The 20,328-nt window shown below is 41.5% G+C and overlaps 2 protein-coding genes across 6 annotated transcripts in view; both read left to right on the top strand.

Moving 5' to 3' along the window:
* Positions 1-2,694, top strand: part of pacrg (PARK2 co-regulated) — a 93,372-nt gene extending 90,678 nt beyond the window's left edge. For both annotated transcript variants that reach the window (XM_046855356.1, XM_046855355.1), the window contains one exon: positions 2,461-2,694. In XM_046855356.1, the coding sequence (XP_046711312.1) occupies positions 2,461-2,621 (161 nt within the window). In that variant the 3' untranslated portion in view covers positions 2,622-2,694. The remainder of the gene's footprint in view (positions 1-2,460) is intronic.
* An 8,839-nt stretch (positions 2,695-11,533) lies between these two features.
* The window catches only part of qkia (QKI, KH domain containing, RNA binding a), a 64,760-nt gene continuing 55,965 nt past the window's right edge, over positions 11,534-20,328 (top strand). The window contains exon 1 of one of the 4 annotated variants that reach the window (XM_046855352.1): positions 11,534-13,093. In XM_046855352.1, the coding sequence (XP_046711308.1) occupies positions 12,949-13,093 (145 nt within the window). In that variant the 5' untranslated portion in view covers positions 11,534-12,948. The remainder of the gene's footprint in view (positions 13,094-20,328) is intronic. The other 3 variants (XM_046855351.1, XM_046855354.1, XM_046855353.1) reach the window with 3 other exon arrangements.

Here is a 20,328-nt window from a genome sequence, read left to right as displayed (position 1 = left end):
TTGCACTTTGTTTTGTGGTTGGTGGCCCTGTAAAAGTCAGGGTTCGCTACAAATCAATACAAAAAATGTAACCTATAATAAAGACAACATTTCTATCCTGATGATAGATAGAAAAACCAGCTTATGAACTTGAGTGATGTAGCTGAGGTTGAGAAACTGTCAGGCTCTGCCGACTTTTTTGTACACAATCCAAACACTAAATAAATACACATACACAGTGACCTTAAAGCACCTTGAACATCTGCTCCAACACATCCATGTTTATTTATAAAGACTTTTTGGTGAAGAATTTGTGACCTTTATCCCTTAATGCATCAAGTGGTCAAGTTTGCATCACTCTGTTATTCTTAACAGGAAAGCTGTAGGCTTTGTGTGTGTGTGTGTGTGTGATGGAACTCACGTCTGGCCCATCTATCATCTCTCTCCAACAGCTGTGAAGTGTGTAGGTCTCTAGAGACTCAGCTCTATACACACACACACACACACACACACACACACACACACACACAAACTCACACCGTACTGCTTGGTAATTCATAGCTGCTAATAAACACACATCCAGTTACTTCCTGTGGGATCTCTGGCCTTGGACAGCATATGGTGAAGACAAAACCTGGGCTGGGTTTAACATTTGACAGATTTCAGACCTCTTCAATTCCATACTCAGTTTTTTTCAGGCATCTGTGATGTCATTTTACTGCTGACGCTCTTCTATTGGACACACTTCCCCCAAATTTCACCTTTATAAGACGGTGTTTTGGGTGGGGATTATTGAGTTACTGCATCAGCAACTGCATTTCTCTCTGTCAGAGTATTAGATGACTTTGAGTGTGTATGTGTGTGTGCCATCTGCTGAGTGTGCGGTTGAGAGAACATGTGTTTGGTAAATGCCTCAGTCAGTCTGTAGGTATGTTTCCAACCAAATATTTCTCAAAAGCATCCTGGCAAATTCTTGGCAAAATTCTAACAGGAAATCTTTTGTCGTTTGCCCAAATACTACAGTCCTGTGAATGTTCCAGAAAGGAACAAGGAGATTAAATAAACACTGAGGCAAACACACACAAAGTCTGGACCACACACTCGTTACAGTGTTTTGTTTAATGTTCTTTTTATCCGTTCAGGTTTTTTACTTAATATGGAGGATCTGTTTGGTTTAGTCTAGAATTATATCAATTCTGCATTAATTTGCATTCACCTTACGTATAATGCACAGGAAATGCAATTATACAATTAATGTAATTTATGTATTTATAATCTCCAGAAGAAGATAAGCTATGAGAGAGAGAGAGAGAGAGAGAGAGAGAGAAAGCAGACACAACAGAAGGGGAAGGGGAGACCGTAGACAGAGAGGGAGGAGAGAGACAGATAGAGGGAGAAAGAGGGGGTAGATAAATAGACAGACAGACTGCAGACAGTGGGGACAGAGAGACGGACAGATAGACAGCAGACAGATAGATAGGAGAGAGAGACAGAATGAGGGGTAGAGAAATAGACAGACAGACTGCAGACAGTTGGGACAGAGAGACAGACAGATAGACAGCAAACAGATAAAGAGGCGAGAGAGAGACAGATAGAGGAGAAAGAGGGGTAGATAAATAGACAGACAGACTGCAGACAGTGGGGACAGAGAGACGGACAGATAGACAGCAGACAGATAGATAGGGAGAGAGAGACAGAATGAGGGGTAGAGAAATAGACAGACAGACTGCAGACAGTTGGGACAGAGAGACAGACAGATAGACAGCAAACAGATAAAGAGGCGAGAGAGACAGATAGAGAGAGAAAGAGGGGTAAAGAAATAGACAGACAGACTGCAGACACCGGGACAGAGAGACATACAGATAGATAGATAGACAGACAGACAGACAGACAGACAGACAGATAGGGAAGAGAGAGACAGAATGAGGGGGCAGAGACATAGACAAACAGATAGCAGACATTTGGTTCAGAGACACATAGACAGCAGACAGACAAACAGATAGACAGCAGGCAGACAAAGTGGGGACAGAGAGACAGACGGGGGGGTGGGGGTTGGGGTGGATGGGGCTTGGACAGACAAATGAAAAAGGAAGCTCAACAGGTCTAATTGTGTTTGGAAGTGAGGAGTAAAGGAAGATGGTCCCTGTTTAAGTCAATGCACTTATTTTGATCAATAGTTTGTGTGTGCGTGTGCTTGTGCTTGTGTTGTATGTTATTGATCCGTTTCACTGCAGAAATTAGCTGTTTTGGGAGCAGCTTTGTTTTGCCTAAAGCCAGTGTTGTGTGTGTGTGTGTGTGTGTGTGTGTGTGTGTATGTCTACATGTTTAAAGAGCTCTGGCGTTGTCAGATTGGCGTTGTCAGATTCAATCTTTCTCACTGTCCCTCCCTAAACTACACCTCTCATCCGAACCCCACACACTCATGTGAATTTTTATGAGAGTTGCCCCTCACAAAAGCTTTTGTGCGTGTGTGTGTTGCAGTGAACAGCGGAGATGGCATTGATTACGGCCAGCAGAAGCGGGAGAACGTTGGCGATCTCATTCAAGAGACACTGGAGGTGTTCGAGCGTTATGGGGGAGAGGACGCCTTCATTAACATCAAATATATGGTGCCAACATATGAGTCCTGTCTCCACAACTAACACAGACACACACACAAACACTCAACTGCTATACCCTGAGCCTTATACTCATACTAATAAATTAGTGGCCTGATTCATTGCATTATTCTTGTGAGTTTCCTGTGAATTCATAAAACATTAAAGCCTGCGTTGTGATGTCACTATGATGTCAATGTGTGTTTTTACTCTAAAAGACCCCTGAAACTTTCAGCCATATTTGCTTCTTTTTCAAACTGTTAGCACAAAGTTAAATGCACACTACTGTATAAAATGTATTTGGTTGCAGCATGAAATTTTTCCTTAACTTCAACTTCAAACCTGTTCCAAAATGACCCTATTAAACACCAGTGGAATGAATTGGAATGCTAACTGCAAGCAAGGCCTCCTCACCCAACATCAGAAACACCCTTGTAGCTGAATGAACACGAATCTCCAAAACTAAAGTCAAAAATCTAGTGGAACATCTTCCCAAAAAAGTGGAGGATGTTATAACATCAAATAGGGACCCATTGTGGAATAAGATGTTCTTTAACCACAAAAGACCTCCCATTCCACAGGTGTCCACAAACATCTGTCCATGAAGTGTAGATTCATTGTCATATCTCGAGTATGGTTACATTTGTTTTGCTTCTTAAATTCCATGTAATTAAACTAATACCATTTACGCCATGTCCCGATACTGTTATAGAGTTATAGTGTGTGCGTGTTTTGCAATGTTGTGTTTGGTGAATTGAAAAGTAAGTGAGTTAATCACATGATTTATCACAGCAGGTGACTCATTTCCTGCAGTTAATGATGATTAATAACACTTAGGAATTCTGCCCAATTTAGTCCTAATTAAGCGTGTTGGAATTAAAACTAACAGTGTATTGGCCACATTTCATTAGAAGTAAAAAAAAAAATATTTTCAAAGCTTATTAAGGCTTAGTATTAAATCTCCGGTGTTGTACAACAAATTGTGTTGTCCTTCCACAAACACATGTGACTTAGTAATGCTGGGGAGGGGATGACATGGGGAGGCGGGGCTAATTTTTCTGTCAATATTCGAATGAAATGGAAATAAACCATGGAAGTGGTAGTGGTATAGGTGATGGACTTCCAAGCAGAAGTTGGAGTTCAAATCCCAGAGCAGTGATTGGTCAGTCTTTTCATCATGTTAAAAGGGACATTTTTTGTAGCAGCAGAATAGAATGGTCAAGGATTGACAGGATTGGACAAACGTTTTTGAAGAATGGACAGTATTTGCCAAACCTTTTTCAGGAGTGGACGGGATTGTCCAAGCTTTTTTCAGGAATGGACAGGATTGGCCAAAACATGTGTAAAGAATGGACAATATTGTTTGTGTGAAAACAGATGGGACTGGTCAACACTTCTAAACAACATGTCAATAACTGATGTTTGTTTAGTAGATAATTTACACGCACTTTATAGACTATCAACTCATCCCTAGTCCCACTAAGCAAAATCTACTAATAAAATACAAGATAAAATACAAGTCATGCCTTCATGACGCATTTTCCTGAAGCAACGTTCACAAAGACAGATTCAGTACAATTAAAAACCAATATCCAACATCTGGAATTACTAAAACATCCATCTGACATTTAGTGGGTCTCATTTATTTCTCCTATCCTGTGACCTGGAGGATTACATGCTCTAAACATGACTTAGTGAGAATCTAACACTGGGATGTGTTTTATTGTTATTGGAAAATTGCCAGTAATTTGCAGAAGCCAATATTCATCTATGCCTGGCCTTGACTTTATTGCTACATATAGCCTAGAAGCAGCAATGGAAAGTATTTCTAAAACAGGCTGACAGACATGTTATTCTCACTGTTGTCTTGGTCCTTGGAGTATGACGCTAAAGCTCACCCTGGACTAAGCGTCTGAATATTGACATCAGAACAGAAAAAAATCCTGACGTGGCCCGAAACTGATGTTTTTAGGACGAATGCAATGTGGGTGTTCCTTCTGCTTTAAAATGTGTACGTGTATACAATCTCAAACAGCAATGTAAGATGTTTTATGCGGTAACATCACCAGGTGGTGTTTTTCCTCTACAGCCGCGGTCCAACTGCTCATTTAGGTTGTCACTGATCTAACAAATCTGATTCGGGTCATCGGGTAGTTATTATGATTGGGCTCAGAACACAGCAGGTGTGATCACAGTCGTCTTGAAATAAGTTATCAGGCGGCAGTCGCAATGCTGAGAACACGCAAATAGGGGTTCCTCGGATCTCCGTCTCTCATGCATGCAAAGGTGCAGCTGTTTTATTTTGGTCGGCGTCATGCCTCTCTGACATGCGTGGAATCTGACCAGGCGTGAAGTTCACCTGTCTCTACAGAGGAATGAGGTTTGGGGTGACTGCTGCCTTCCCTGGAAAGAATGCCGCTGCTTCTTTTAATCTCACATGACCGTGATAATCCATCTCCCATAGCTTGCTCTGTGTATCTCCTCACTCTTCTTCTCTCCGTTTCTGTTGTTATTATTAGACAGGTTGCCATTGCAGCCATCACAGCTGTCACTTTGGCACCAGACTTTTTTTTTGTCCATACCCCCTCCCCCTCCCCCTCTCAGAGCTTGGAAGGTGACTTATTTACAAAAAGCCAGACTCAACATATTGTGACACTAAAGGTCTAGTTGTTGAATTATACCTGCTGCAGAAAAGTGAGATAAAACACACATTGTGTATTGTGATGCAATTTGAAGTGCAGTTCCTAGCGCTTTCTTGCTCTTACCCGATTGAAAAGTACTGGTACGCCTTAATCTTCCAGCCAAATCTGTTTTTTCCTGAAACAGTTACCACAAAGTTGAAGGCACATGATTTTTTCCAGAATTTGTCTTTCAGTGTGGTAGCTTTAAAGTTTCCCTTTTCTTTGAACTAGGACTCCTAAACCTGTTCTAGCATGACAATGAACAAAGCCAGCTCCCTGAAGATATGTTTTACTTGGGTTGGAGTGGAAGATCTTGAGTGGCCTGCAGTAGCGCTCTGACCTCAATCCTGTTGTTCACCTTTGGGATGAATTGGAATGCTGCCTGCACCCCAGGCCTCCCATTACATCCCTACCTGATGCTATTAACTCCCTTGTGAATTAGCAGAAATCTCCACAAGCCCACTCCAAAATCTGGAAGTTATTATAACTGCAAATGGGACTGCATGTGGAATGGGATGTTCAAAAAGAACATCCAAATCTTATGGTTAGGTCCAGAAACTTGCCTATGTATAGTGTATTCGTATTCAATAACACTTGTGTTTGATGCTGCTTAATGAAGTAAATTCATTCCGACAGACGATTTCTGATTTGATACCGTGCGCTTGTGAGAAACAGTTTGAAGCCCAGGCTAAGGAAGGAGCGCACACTATGGCCTCCAGGGGGTGGGGCAGAAAAATAAGGACCATAGGTGTGCTGTTAGTGACAGGATGACTGGCGAAAGCCGGCTAGGAACAGGCCACAAGAGCACAACGCAGCCTGTTACTGTTGCTTTATTGGACGTTATTGGAATTCCTAAATGTGCTTCAAAACAGTGTCAGCAAATTTGCACTCACTTCTGATGAATTATAAATAAAAGCTAGCATTAGGAATGAATGTATGAATGGATGGAAGTCACTGGTGGTTCTGGAAATTGTTTCTGGAAAAAAGTTTAAATTGATATAATGTAGAGATGGAGCATGTAGCTGAGATAAAACAACAGGAGAAAGAAAGAAGGGTTGAACTGGGAGAAAATAGAGAGGCTGATGTAGAAAAACAGGTGGGAAACACACATGAGGGAAAGAGAAGTAAGTGTGTGTGGTGGGGGTTGATGCCAGGAATAAATTGCCCTTTGGGAGCTATTTGTCTTCTTCATTGCAGGGCCACAAACGTACCTGCAGCAGCCACTAAACACGTGCAAGCTCTGTACCAACACAGACTTATTCATCTGTAGTACTTTGCTCAGGATGTTCAGCTGTGACTCTCTTTATCTCTCTTTACACACACACACACACACGAACATTCATTCTCAAATCTGCTTCAACACACAAGCTACCTGGTAGGTCTGAAACTCACATGAGGGTGTGCAAGGGTGCAACTACTGTATCTTGTTCTGCTGTGGAGCGGTCAGGGGTTACTGCTCTTACGTTGTTCTTCTAGGGCAACACTGAACCAGGAAAAGAACTTCAAGGTCGCCTGAAATGTTTTCTTTATGTTGATCAGGATTGTGGTAAAGGAGGAGTCTAATGCGGAATATTCGTGAGGTTGGAACACAAAGTGGGTGGGATGCCAGTCCTTCCAATGGCACCACACACACACACACACACACACACACACACAATTACACAATTAACAACTCAACACCTGGTATGTAGCAGTAAACAGGAAAACAGCAGAGAAAACCCATGTAAGTTGATACTGTCCCAATACTTTCATTCATATGCATGACATAAACATGTTATAGAACACATAAAACCACACACATCCATAGAAGTTGTGCAGTTGCAAGCCTTAAGTAATTACTAGAAGTAGGTGGAGACTCTGAAATCCATCATATGACTACTGCCATGGTCCTGTGGTGCAGATTAGACCTCTGTACACACACACAGGGGAAGGCTCCCTATGTTTTACACTGTCCTCACTCACTGTCTGCCCCACCCCATGAGCCCTGAGAGTACATGTGTACTGAAAGAGTGAGAGTGCACTCATCCATAATGTCCAATCTCTCTCTCTCTCTCTCTCTCTCTCTCTCTCTCTCTCAGTACTCTTTAACACACACACACACACACACACACAGTCTAACTGCTGACCCAGATTCTTATGCTTAGCCTTTGTATATTTACAAATTCACATGAATACACTCTTACCCTCTCTTTACCTCATACACACGCACGCACGCACACAAACTGTGTTTTTAACTGTTACATTTTAACACATGATGTAAATCTCACAAGCTGCAATCTGTGAGGTCCAGTGTGTTTACTAGATAAACCCCATCTTTTAAATGCCACCCCCCAATCCTTAATGAAATCTGGTATGTATTTAGTACAATAATAGAGTCAATGTGTCAATAACTAAAATTAAAAAAACAAAAATTTATAAATAAATATATCAGACTGATCTCCTTTGTGATCCCTACTGTATGTGTTTCACTGTTTCACTTGATAAATGGCTTTACTATGACTAGCTGGCAGAAGGGGAAGCATGAGCTTTTAAACAAATATGACTCGGTGAGTGAAAAGAAAAAAAAGATCCAGGAATAATTATATAATTATATATATAGTGGCGGACCGTGCATTTGGTACCTGGGCCTTCAGTGAAGACTTAGCCAACTTAATCCACCTCTTAATACCAGCACTAACACATCGCGATTATAGAAACCATCAATACAATACAAAAATGCAATATAACATCACATGGGATTATGGAGAGAGAGGCATTTCACATATGGAGGGTGAATACCATTTTACTAAATCAAGAAACCCAGTTAAGACTACAAATTTCCACACTACCACCGCAACTGTGCCACGTGCATCATCTGGAGCAGTTCAGAATCAATATTTGTCTAATAACATGACAAAAACATTAAAATTTTAAATAAAATACAACCTACTCACCAGAGATGCATACTCATAATTTGCACCGCTCCTCAGAGGCTGTAAGCCAGTGGTACCGCTCGTATTCACTGGTCTGGAAGTGGCGAACAAACCCTTTCCCGGGCTGAGACACGATAGCTAGCTTCGGGGTTGGCCGATCTCTCCTCACGATGTCTAGCTTTTCTTAAAAATCGATTTTTAAGTATGTCCGAGATCAAATCAATTTTTCTTCCTCTGTAGGCATAAAAAAAGTCTAACTCTGATGTTTCAATGTGTGCAGCGAGCTACACATGTTTTTGCCAGTCAAACTTGGCTCTAACAATTTCCCCTTTGACCAACCAATCAGATATAGATATATGTATATATATTTTATTTCAGCTTTTTTTTTTTTTTGCAGGTGGTTTGAAGGGAAGTCTGTAAATGACAGATGACAATCAGCCAGTGTATCCTTAATGCGAAATTGTACTATGACCTAGAAGTTGAAGAAGTGATTATGAGTGGTTGTGGGTTTTTTTAAGGCCTCATTTACACATGCTGTATCCATCCCGAGTGATCCGAATAGCCAAGATGCATACTGTTCACACCTGCTGTTCTGAACGTTCTCTTTGCATTCGGATCATTTATACCTGGGGGAAGGGTGTCACACTCACCTATTAGGTACCATGGGCTCTTTCAAATGTTTTGCTTGTGAAGTCTACCTAAAAACAGACACTATACACCGCATTTCTTCACTTTTCCTTGTTGCTGTTGTTCTTTGATCCTAGTATTTAGAACACATCGTATTTCTACAGCATTACAACTCCTCGGGGTTCCTAGTTTCTGTTTGTGCATTATGACTGGTAGTCAATTTATTTTGCCTGCAATCCAGACTACACTGCATGGTTGCCATACTTCCTGCAGTTGGGTTGATTTTGTCTTCCATCTTTTTCGCTGTAAATTAACTGAACTGATCCACTAGAAGCTGGTCGGCATCTGGTGTCAATGTAGTCTTTTACTGTATATAGCAATAACTAAAAAGGGGTACAGAACTGCAGGTAAAAAGCTCCTATAGGGGGAATTAGTAAATATGTAAGAAGTCACGATACGTGCCAGATGCTCTGAGAGCGAGATGTGGATTCCGGTTCATATCTGACACATAATCCCCTTTCCCTTAATGTCAGATTCCATTACTATAGCTCTGCTTGTCCGGACAATAGTGTCACCTAGAAAAAACACTCAGACAGCTGTTAAAGCGGCTGTGAATAAGTGTGTGGATGGGATTCACTAAAGTGAGCTATTAGTGTAAAGCTCCATAATCTCAGGAACCTCCAGTATGTAGTTTTTCTATATCAAGACAAACACCTGTTTCTTGACCATATTTCATGTAACAGATGCATAGTGTTCTTTTATTTGCCCTTTCTTTTTGATGGAAAATGCATTAGATGTTCGATATTAGTAAAGTAAACTTGTTTGCCTGGAAAGACAGTTTCTCTGTTTTTGCTCAGATGTTCAGTAACAAACTTATATACTGCAGCAGTGATGGACCTGAGAAAACCGTTGTTCTTTACACAGAAGGAGCAGTGTGTATGTGTGTGTCACCAGGATCCCCCACTGACCTGTGTGTACTATCTGCACTGTTTGTGTTCCTGTTATCAGCAACTAAAGGAATGTGTCCTTTTGCCTTCCTCTCTGGAACAAAAGATTAGCAGCCTTTCGAAGGTGCTCGGTCTCACACCAGCAAAGGCAGATGTTCTCAGGCATTGAGCGAGTGAATCTGCTCCTCCGGCTCCAGGTTAAGATCATTTAGAATGGCTATTGCCAACATTTAAATGAAAAAAGCAGGTGTAAGTTCATTAGGATAAAAGTCTTACCTTTAGTCTCATCTAAACCAGAGGAGACAGAAGGGTCAGAGTTACAGCTCTCTGTAAAAATAAAAATCCCCTCGGCAGAATAAGTCAGGCAGCATTCAGTAAGTAAAGCAGAGAGAAAGTGAGACTTTGTCCTGCTGATCTGAAGGGCATCTTGAGGCATCTTCTGTTTGGTAACATTAATAGCTTTTACGACTCCAGGCAAACCAGACCTATGAAGAAATGCAAAGAGCAGAAAAATAATTGAGATGAGATGGATCATCTTCTTGGGGCATTTTTTTTTTTTTTTTATGAACTGATTAACATTTTTTAATTGAATTAATTTTGCTGTAAGAGCTTTAGTATTTACATTTTTATAGTATAATTAATAATAACATACATTGATTATACTTACTAACTACATTATATGGACTGAAGTATTGCAACACCTGACTCCAGCCACATGTGGTTCCTCCCTAAATTATTAGCACAAAGGCACACAACTGTTTAAAATGTCTTTGGTTCGGTAGCTTTAAAACCCAAACTTGTTCCATTATAATGTCCCTGTGCACAAAGCCAGCTCCACGAAGATATGGTTTACATGGGTTTGCAAGGAAGATCTTGACAGGCCTGCTACAGAGTTCTGACCTCAACCCAAAAGTATGTTGCATATATGTAACTGTGTCAAGAATAACAAAGTGCTAATAAAAAAAAAAATGATCAGTGATGGGATGTTGTAATGGAGCTTTACACATCCTCATAATAATCTGAATTGTTTTATTCCTCTTAAACCCAACTATTCACCAAAGATTAAAGTTTTTATTTATTAAGACTTATTTGAAAGACATACTAAAGACAAGCAGATCCGTTATTATTTGCATTAAAGCAGCTATACCCTAAAGTTTAAAGATCACCACCTTGAGCAAAAACATGAGCCAATTCCACTCAATTTCAGTCTCCCCATGTCAGTGTGGTTTTCACATCATTAAAACAAGGCTTGCAAGTCGCTGTGATTGAATGCCATCTTATCCATGGTTTATTCCTGCTTCCCAACCAGTCTACCTCTGATTGGCTTTGAATCCACTCTGACCAGGACAATGAGTTCAATGAAGAATAAATTATTACACGTGATCCTGTAGCTGAATCAGTGAGTTGCTGTGATAAGAAAATAAATCAAGAAATTACTGTGCTGTGGTATTTTTAAGAATTAGAATCACTCTCTTGATATCACCCGAATGAGGATGGGTTCCCTTTTGAGTCTGGATCCTCTCAAGGTTTCTTCCTCATAACATCTAAGAACGTTTTTCCTTGCCACAGTCGCCCCAGGCTGCTCATCAGGGCTAAATACACATAATTCACCTTGATTCTTATATTCTGTAAAGCTGCTTTGAGACAATGTCCTTTGTGAAAAGTGCTTAGAAATAAACTTTATGATATGAACATTATAATAATCACACACATAATTCAAGTAGGCTTTTATTGTCATTCCAACCATATACAGTACAGTACACAACGTTCTTACAGTACCAAGGTAATGCGTCATACACCAATTAACAAAAAGTAACAAAACTTACTAGAGCATGACAAAGTGACAGTTAGTGCAAAAAAACCCAAACATATGAGTGTGAGACAGTAGACACATTGACAATGCAAAAAAAAAAAAGGTCAAAAATATAGATGGCGAGAAAGATGAATACAAGTAGTATTCAGTGGTAGTGGTATCAAAAACTTTTGAAAACTTGTTTTGGAACACACCAACAGATGGCAGCACAAGGCTGCACGCACAGCCACAGGGAGCACTGAACTTTATTAATCAATGTGCCAAAAACCATCCTCCTGTGTACACCCGGAGCTGTGCAACTGGTGCTACCGGACCATGTGTGTTACCATGTCTGAGATTCCATTATGATTTTCATTAAACTCTGCAAATCTGCCACAGGGACGTTCTACATGATTCGCCAAGTTTACGACGATGCTGCAATGAGTAGGCCGAGGTGTTTTTGAGTGGCACGCACGCTTCAAGAGTGAAAGAACGTTGCTGGAAGACGACGAGAGATCAGGAAGACACCATTGTGGAAATCCAGTGCAAATCACAGAAGGAGAAGGTGCTTGACACACTTCAAAAAAAAGACTTCCAGGACATAATCCAGAAGTGGCAGGAACGCTGGAAGCGCTGTATTGCTGTGCAAGGGGACTATTTTGAAGGTGATAGTGTGTAGTAAATGTAGATAAATAAAGCCTTTTGAAACCATCTCGGAAATAGACAGACAGACAGACAGACAGATAGACAGATAGATAGATAGATAAACAATTATAGATAGACAGACAGATAACACTGCAGACTCTGATGCAGTCATCTGTCACAGCGTCATTAACCAACAGCGAATCTTTTAGCAGAATGAATGACCACAGTGGCGCGATCACAGACCCTCTGCTGCATCACTGGACAGTGTATTATCCTGTCCCGAAAGGTAACAGCGCCATTGGCTCTGATCTCTGTACGTCAAATTTTAGCGTCGCCGCTCATTGGCGCTGCGCCGCCTCCTCGGTTCAGTCTTGGCCTCTTATTGGTGCAGACTTAGGTGCTTAAAACGCGGCTGTGCACAATCAGAGGGAAGAGTGGGCGGGTCGGGGGCGGGGTCGAACCCCTAGCGCAGGCAGGGCTCGTTGGGAAGCGGTCTCGCGAGCGCAGTCACGAGGAGATCTTCGGCGAGTGAGTGTCGCGCGCCTTTTTCTGATGAGATATTGCACACGAATATATACACACACTCCGAGACAGCGACCAAGCATTCAACACCGCGTTGTTTTTTTTTTTTTATAACTCGGAAGGCTTATTTTTTTTTTTTTAGACAGACCTGGGAATCAAGGGATTTCACCTGCAAGTGTTATTTTTATATTTTGTACCTCTAAAGATTGTGGATTGTGGTTGTTTGGGAGGTTTCTGGCCGCAAAGATGATGGTCGGGGAGATCGAAGTGAAGGAGAGACCGAGGCCGAGTCCTGACTATCTCATGCAGTTACTAAACGAGAAGAAGCTCATGACCAGCCTGCCGAACCTGTGCGGCATCTTCACACACCTTGAGAGACTGCTGGATGAAGGTAAAATCTGCGGAGAAACAGCTCAGTGCGGAGTTAGAACAGGATCTGCGTGTGCGTATAAAAGTATGAATGTGCGTGAGTGTATGAGTGTGTGTGTGGTGCACGGAGCACGCGTAGAAACGGGGTGCTAGCTCACTAAACTATCCTCCTGATCTACTTTTAACTAGTTGTTTTTTTATTCGCCATATAATCTCACCTCGAGTCTTTCTCGTGGTCTCGCGCGCGCCGCTTGCGCACGAGCTCGCCGCCGTTAGCAACCGTGCTAAAGTTTTAATCGGAGCGCGAGGCGAAAAACTTTTTTTCCCCTCTCCCCTCATTCTTTTGCTAGCACGAATCTGCTTAGCATGACTGACTAGCAAACTTTTCGACAAACGACAGCATTTACAAATATATCAACACACACATTATCAAAGTTTCTTAATGTAACGGTCGAGTAACCGTTTTTTTTTTTTTCTCAAACTTGTAAACTTTTTATTCCTCGCCGCTATCCTGAAACCTGAACTCCGGTTCATTCGAACCAAGTAAAAGTCGCTTTTATTCAAATTAACTCACTATGTGTATTTACTATTAGTTTTCCAAAACTTATTTTACCTCACAGAAAAAGTCTTGAAAGAGTGTTTATGTGTGGTCAGCGCGCTCCTCCACTCGGCCCTTCTTCGCTCCTTTGGCCAAAGGCGTTTATTCTGAATTCTTTCTATAGTCTCGGTGTGAACTATGAGGGGTCTGTGGGAGGGGGGTTGGAGGTGTAGAAGTTTGACCTGTAACAAAAAATGTACAATGTGAAATAAAGTATAGGGGTTAAAGTGTTCTAAAATAAATCTTACTCAAGGTTTAATAGAAAACATTATTAAAAGAAAATATGGATTTTAGGGAAAAACAAATGTGCCATTTTTTGGAACCCCCCCAAAACGGATTGGACCATTTCCTAACTGTATTGGGCTCAAGACCCATATGTATGTATATATGTGTATAAATTTGTGTGTGTATATATATGTATGTGTGTACATACATATACACACACACACACACACACGTGTACATCTCTATGTATGTATAGAGATAAACAGCTACACATACTTAGAAATGATTTGAGTTCTTTCTTGTAGTTAGTGAATTGTGCAGTCATCCAAGGAGAGCGTTCACAACAGTGTAGGTCTATAATTGGCTCTCTAAATGTAACTCTACCTAGCTGCTCGTTTGCGGTACGAACTTGCCCCCGGTGCTTTTTTTTTTTTTGCACAGCAAGCCAAGATTACTGGTGTTTACTTTTGTTTTTGTAGCTGCCGACTTTATTCCTGCGCATCACGTGTACCGATCCTTTACCCCTTGCACACGGTTTTGCATTCGTTACGACCCCTTTAAGGCATTGCTCATGCTTTGCGTAATTGTGTATATGCTGGAACCCTTTTTTCCTGACCGGAATAGTTCCTCTTTTTTAGACGGGACGAGGATTTCTTTATTAAATATGATCAATCAAGGTACATTTACTGGTTGCAGAAGTCAGGCTTGGGTGATAAGTCACATGACCATGCCATGAAGTCGCCCTTGCGTTAGAACACGATTTAGTGTAGATCCATGACCTCCTGGTGACTTTCATACCACTCATTTTGTTCTTTCGCACTTATGTGGAATCCGACCCGTTTCACATTTCGGAGCTTTCGCAGAAGCGCACGAGCGTTCAAACCGGTTTAGTGAGGATTACGAGCATTCACGGCATGCCTTTCGGTCCCCTGAAACTTGTATCAGTTTTCCTTTTTACACTTTACTCTTGAACAGCAGCTGCATTTCACCAGCTAGTCATGCATTTGCTAAACAACAAATAAATAAATTAAAAAACTCTATAAAAGTTCGGTAAAGTCTCCGACTCTAGTCCTGTAGCCAGTCTTGGGTCTGATGAGCTGCCGTCAGTGAAATAATTCTTCTCAATCCTTGTAAACCGCTGTAGAGGATCTACAACTGGTGTCCTGGTTCATGTTTGGAAAACCAGAGGCGATGAAGTACAGACGGATATTTAAATTCGTTTTTATCAGCCGAAATATTTTCCCAGAGTCCCGTTCTTTATCTGCTCTATTCTCAGCGTGGAAACATTCTGGACGAGATCTCTCACACGGGTGTCCTTTTTAACACCACACAGCGATCCCCTCTGTGTGGAAGTGAGAGGTCTGATTGTGTGCACCCAATTCTGTTTACCTGCACTTTGGACCTGAGGAACTGAACCTGTCCTTTAAGTTCACAATCCACTCAAAACCAAAACAGAGAAAGAATCAATAATGAAAGAAGGTGAGAGAGTGAATACTTAGTTTTTCTTTTATTTAGACAACTGGGTGCAAATCAGTTTTCTGCTCCACATGACTTGGTTTAGTTTACATACCGATTTGCCTGTGCAAATAAACCGTAGGATTGCAACGATATAGCGGGAGAGTTACAGTATAAGGATCGCATTAGTAAACGGCGACTATGTGGCAGGTCCGTAACATGGTCTTCAGGAAGGCAGGACAAAGCGACCCTGTGTGTGTGTGTGTGTGTGTGTGTGTGTGTGTGTGTGTGTGTGTGTGTGTGTGGGTCTGACAAAGTGAAAGAATGCAGATGGTGTGGTGGGTTTCAGTGATTATTGTCTCCCCTGTAATTTAGCCGTGATTCAGCTGCTGTCTGGAGCTTTTCAAGTGGCCATTTGCTCACAGTGAGCCATCAGCTGCTGGTCGCTAATGTTCCACCAGATTTAACCCTGACTCCAGAGTCACTTCTCTCTCTATTTCTCTCTTTGTCTCACCACTGGCGGAATTCTAACACTTTTTTTTCATTCTGGGCTGTTAATTGTTTCCACCATGTAACATTTATAGGAAAAGAAGAACAAAGAACTGTGTTAATCCTGTATACGTTCAATCGTTGTTTAGTCTTTGTTTGTTTTCCCGAATCAAACGTTATATTTTAGACTTTAGACTGTTACAGATATTTGATTAACACGGACCTAAAAATTTGCTGTTATAATAACGTCCACGCTATTTGGAAGATGTTCGCAGAGGGTGCTTGTGGAGATTTGTGCTCATTCAGTTACAAAGGTGTTGGTAAAGTCATGAACTGATGTAGGTGAGGTGAGGAGGCCTGGGGTTCAGTCAGCATTCACATTCATCCCATAAGTGTTAGGGTTGAGGTCAGAGCTCTATAGCAGGCTGGTCACGATCTTCCATGGCAACCCATGTAAACCATAACATCATGGAACATGTTTGTGGTATCCTAGTTCAAGCGAAGGAAAGAAATCTATGATTTTGCGTCCTAAGACGTCCTATACAGTTGTGGGCCTCCAATTTCTTGGAAACAATTCGGGGAAGATCCACACATGCCAGTTAGAATCGGGTGTCCAAATACTTTTGGTCATGTAGTGTATTCTCTCCATATCTGGAGCGTCCCTCTTTGCGATAGGAACACCAGCGTGTTAGCCTGATGAGTGTTCAACATTTTATATCCTTTTACATTCATTCCAATTGAGACGTCTGTGTGTTGAACCGAAGTTAAGAAAAAGAAGGTGCACATCGCGTGTGTGTTTTTAAAAACAAACAAATAAAAAAAATGATTGGTGTCTTTATAAGAAGAAAAGTGTTCTATTGTTCCACATCAGCTATCAAATAAAAAATAAATGATTGATATAAAACGACAAAATGGGTTGTTATATAACTAAGGATTTTTTTCCCTGCACTTGGTCCAAGTTTACATTCTTTTTGTCTTTTGTATTTATGACTATTTCATCATATGCAGTGTAAAAGGAAACTAAAATCTCGACATGTCCGTTTGAACATACTCGAAGCTCCAAAATCGTGTCTTTATATCGCTGTGGCTCTTCAGAGCTCACCAAGTTATTCGTTGCATCAGATTTCCTGCTTCAAGTCGCTATTATTTTAAGAATCCGGAGCAACAGGGAACGAGTTCAGACTGTTTTTGTGGTGAGTAAAACCTGTTTGAGAGTTACACAGCAGGACTTTGTATCGTCACTAAGATGTTTAAGCGTTCACGTTTATACAACACGCACATTAACAGATGGAATCCCACCGAAATGAAAGCCACATGGACGGAACGGTGGCGTCGTGAGGAGAAATTCAGCGAGAAAGAGCTGAAAGAATAAAGCAAAGTCGCCACATCTGGGCTGGTTAAAAAATCTGCCCCTGGAAATGCTCGGTGTCTGCTGCACGTGTGTGTGTGTGTGTGTGTGTGTGTGTGTGTGTGTGTGTGTGTGTGTGTGTGTGTGTATATAATCTTAAACCCCTCCACCAGAGCATGAAACTCCTCACACATCACCACACACTTCTTAATCCAAATCTGGTGGAAATAACAGGAAGTCTTGTGACGCCACATTTTTTTCTCCTGGGTTGCTTCTGCCTTAACAAAACAAAATTTCATACATACACCAGTCATACTGCATATGTAGAAGTGTGTGTGTGTGCGCGAAGCACGCAGCTGTTTTCGTGGTGAATGAAAGTCCAGTTCTTTTTGCATTACCTTAATCTGACCTACAAATGCGACAGCTGCTTTCGGGTGGGTGGGGGTGAGGGTGAGGAAACACCAGTAAGGATTGTATCGTAATATACTGTGCCATGGATATTACTCAGGCATCAGATTATTACAGATTATTATCTTTTTTTCTCTCTATCAACACGTAAGAACGAAAGTAGCTTGGTAAGCATGTGACAAAAATCACAAATTGTAACACAAACATTTGCACTTGTAGGAAAACCTCCGTTCCACTTACCTCAGGAAGTGGGAATTGGGCCACGCTTGTGCGCTAAAAATCGAAAACCAGTGCTTGTTTATTTGATGACTTTGACATCATGCTGCTTGCTGAATTCTGGGGTCGAGTTGACCATCCTGTGATCAGATCTATTTATGTTCAGCGTCGTAGTTGTTCCGGTCTGTAATTATGTTGTTCTTGTAGCCTTTTTTTATTTAGTTGTTGTAGTAGCCGAGACATTATCTTTGTGTGTGTGTGTGTGTGTGTGTGTGTGTGTGTGTGTGTGTGTGTGTGTGTGTGTGTGTGTGTGTGTGTGAGGTAGCGAGAGAGAGGTAGAGAGAGAGAATAGTATGAGTACATTTGTATGGAAAAAATGCCCAAATCTACTTAGTTACACAGTCACAGGGAGCACCGAACTTCATAAGTAAGTGTGCCAAAAGACATCGCGCTGTGTACATTGGGAGATGTGCAACGTGTCCTATACTGACTACGTCTGCTATTTCAGACATGGTAACTCGAACAAGTGCGTGCTCATCATCTTTTTCAACATCCGTGGCATTGTGCATTCATCCCCAGGGGCCAGAGGGTCAATCACAAGTTCTGCTGCCATTTTTTTTAGGTGTGGGGGAGGACATTCAGCGAAAAAGACTAGAACGGAGCTGGTCTTGAAACTTTTTGATCGTTACAGCGGTTAGATTTTTCGTTCTTACGATGATTATAGCGACAGGACAACATTGTCGGAATATATTTTAGTTCGGCAGGCAAAGGTTTTTATTATTAACAAATTACAGTATACACTGGGTGCGATTAGGTTCCTTTGACTAACATTGTTGGATTACATTTTTACGATCCTGCTAGGAAACCCTTTTCTTTACAAGGGATTTTTCATAATGTATCATCTGAATAAGTTTTTTTTTTTGTCTGATGTATAGCTGAAATGTTTTATATAGTAATTTAAATTTGTTGGATTTGATGATGACCTTGTGTCTGCCATGTATACAGTCCTGACGCTAACATGGCAAACAAACAAATTACAGTATACTACCCCACACTGATCATTCTTTAAAACTCGTGGGTAGGATACGCCATGTCTGGACCTACAATAATTTCCAGCTATGATGGGTTACGCATTTCCATCTTAAATCTGGGACTACCTGTATTTTTTTTTGTAATGCATTTTTACTTTACAGCTTTACAGCATTTCTTTACAACTGATTTTGCGCTGTACAGTGCGAGTATAATGTGTCTATATGATTAAGCATATGCTCGCAGAAATGTATTAAAAGAAACTTGAAAGAAGGAATTTGTCTTACTGTATCGGTTACGATTTTTTTTACAGAAAGGGAGAAAGTGTGTGTGTGGAGCGAGCGGTGCGGTGGAGGTTAGCGATGGCGCCCCAGGCTCAGTTAGCACGCAGCAGTCTGCTTTATAATCCCCCCCTCACCTTCCTAAAAACCTCCCCAGATGCCACTTTACACTGCGGAATTTAATTAACTCGTAGCACTGGAGAATGGACGTGTGAATCTCTCTTTCTCTCTCTCTCTTTCTCTCTCTCTCTCTCTCTCGGACGGATGATAATAAATTGGATGGCAGGATGCGGATGACAGGGTTAGCCTGGGGACACGGACAAGACAGACCGGCTTTCTCTCCATCCCTCCTCTGCAACACTGCTGCTTCGGATGTGTGGACAGACGCACTATCTGGTGTGTGTGTGTGTGTGTGTGTTGGTCCTTGTGTGGGCCTCTGATAAAGCTGTCCCGATAATATGCCACAAATTCAGGGGCTTCTTATCTTCCCCTGGCCTGCCTGTTTTACTGTGACACACACACACACACAGCACTTTCTTTTTCCTTGCCAAATGATGCCATGTTTTGATTGGTTGTTCATTTAGGGAGTATTTCGTTGGCATAAACTTGGAGGCTGTGTGTGTGTGTGTGTGTGTGTGTGTGTGTGTGTGTGTGTGCGCGCACATATCTCAAATGTCAGTGCAAGATGAAGTCATTGAACAGGCCATTTCATGACGCCTGGCAGTTGCGATGATGGTGTGCCCATACACACGCTATAGAAGGAAGTCACGCCCATGGGAAGAGTGGCACGCTGCTTCAGAGAGAGAGAGAGAGAGTGTGTGTGTGCGTTGAGCTCCTGTTATTCATTTAAACACTGCTATAAGAAGCTTTCCAGGAGCAGGTCTTATTTATCTGACAAACAAAACAGTAGGGAAAAAAAAAAAACACACGCACCCACATGCCCACACGCATATCTTAATTTTACGATCTTTGAGAGGACTTTCTGCTTATTAAAACTAGTATATTATTGCTACTTTGCACATAGATCTAGCCTTGAGCGTTTTCTCTGTGGGGACTCCCTGCGAGAAAACTGGGGACTTAAGAGATGTTCATATCCTTGCGGGGACATGGGTTTCAGGCTGCTATAACCTGAGGCCAGGCCTCACCCATCTACATTCCACAACTGCCTCAAATACCTCCCTGTCCCTTTCAGCCAACTAAAACCCCAC

Source organism: Silurus meridionalis, chromosome 8, assembly GCF_014805685.1.
Source record: "Silurus meridionalis isolate SWU-2019-XX chromosome 8, ASM1480568v1, whole genome shotgun sequence".
NCBI classification, from domain to species: Eukaryota; Metazoa; Chordata; class Actinopteri; order Siluriformes; family Siluridae; genus Silurus; species Silurus meridionalis.
Note: the sequence above shows the minus strand (reverse complement) of the source record. Positions and strands in the feature narration are given on the sequence as shown.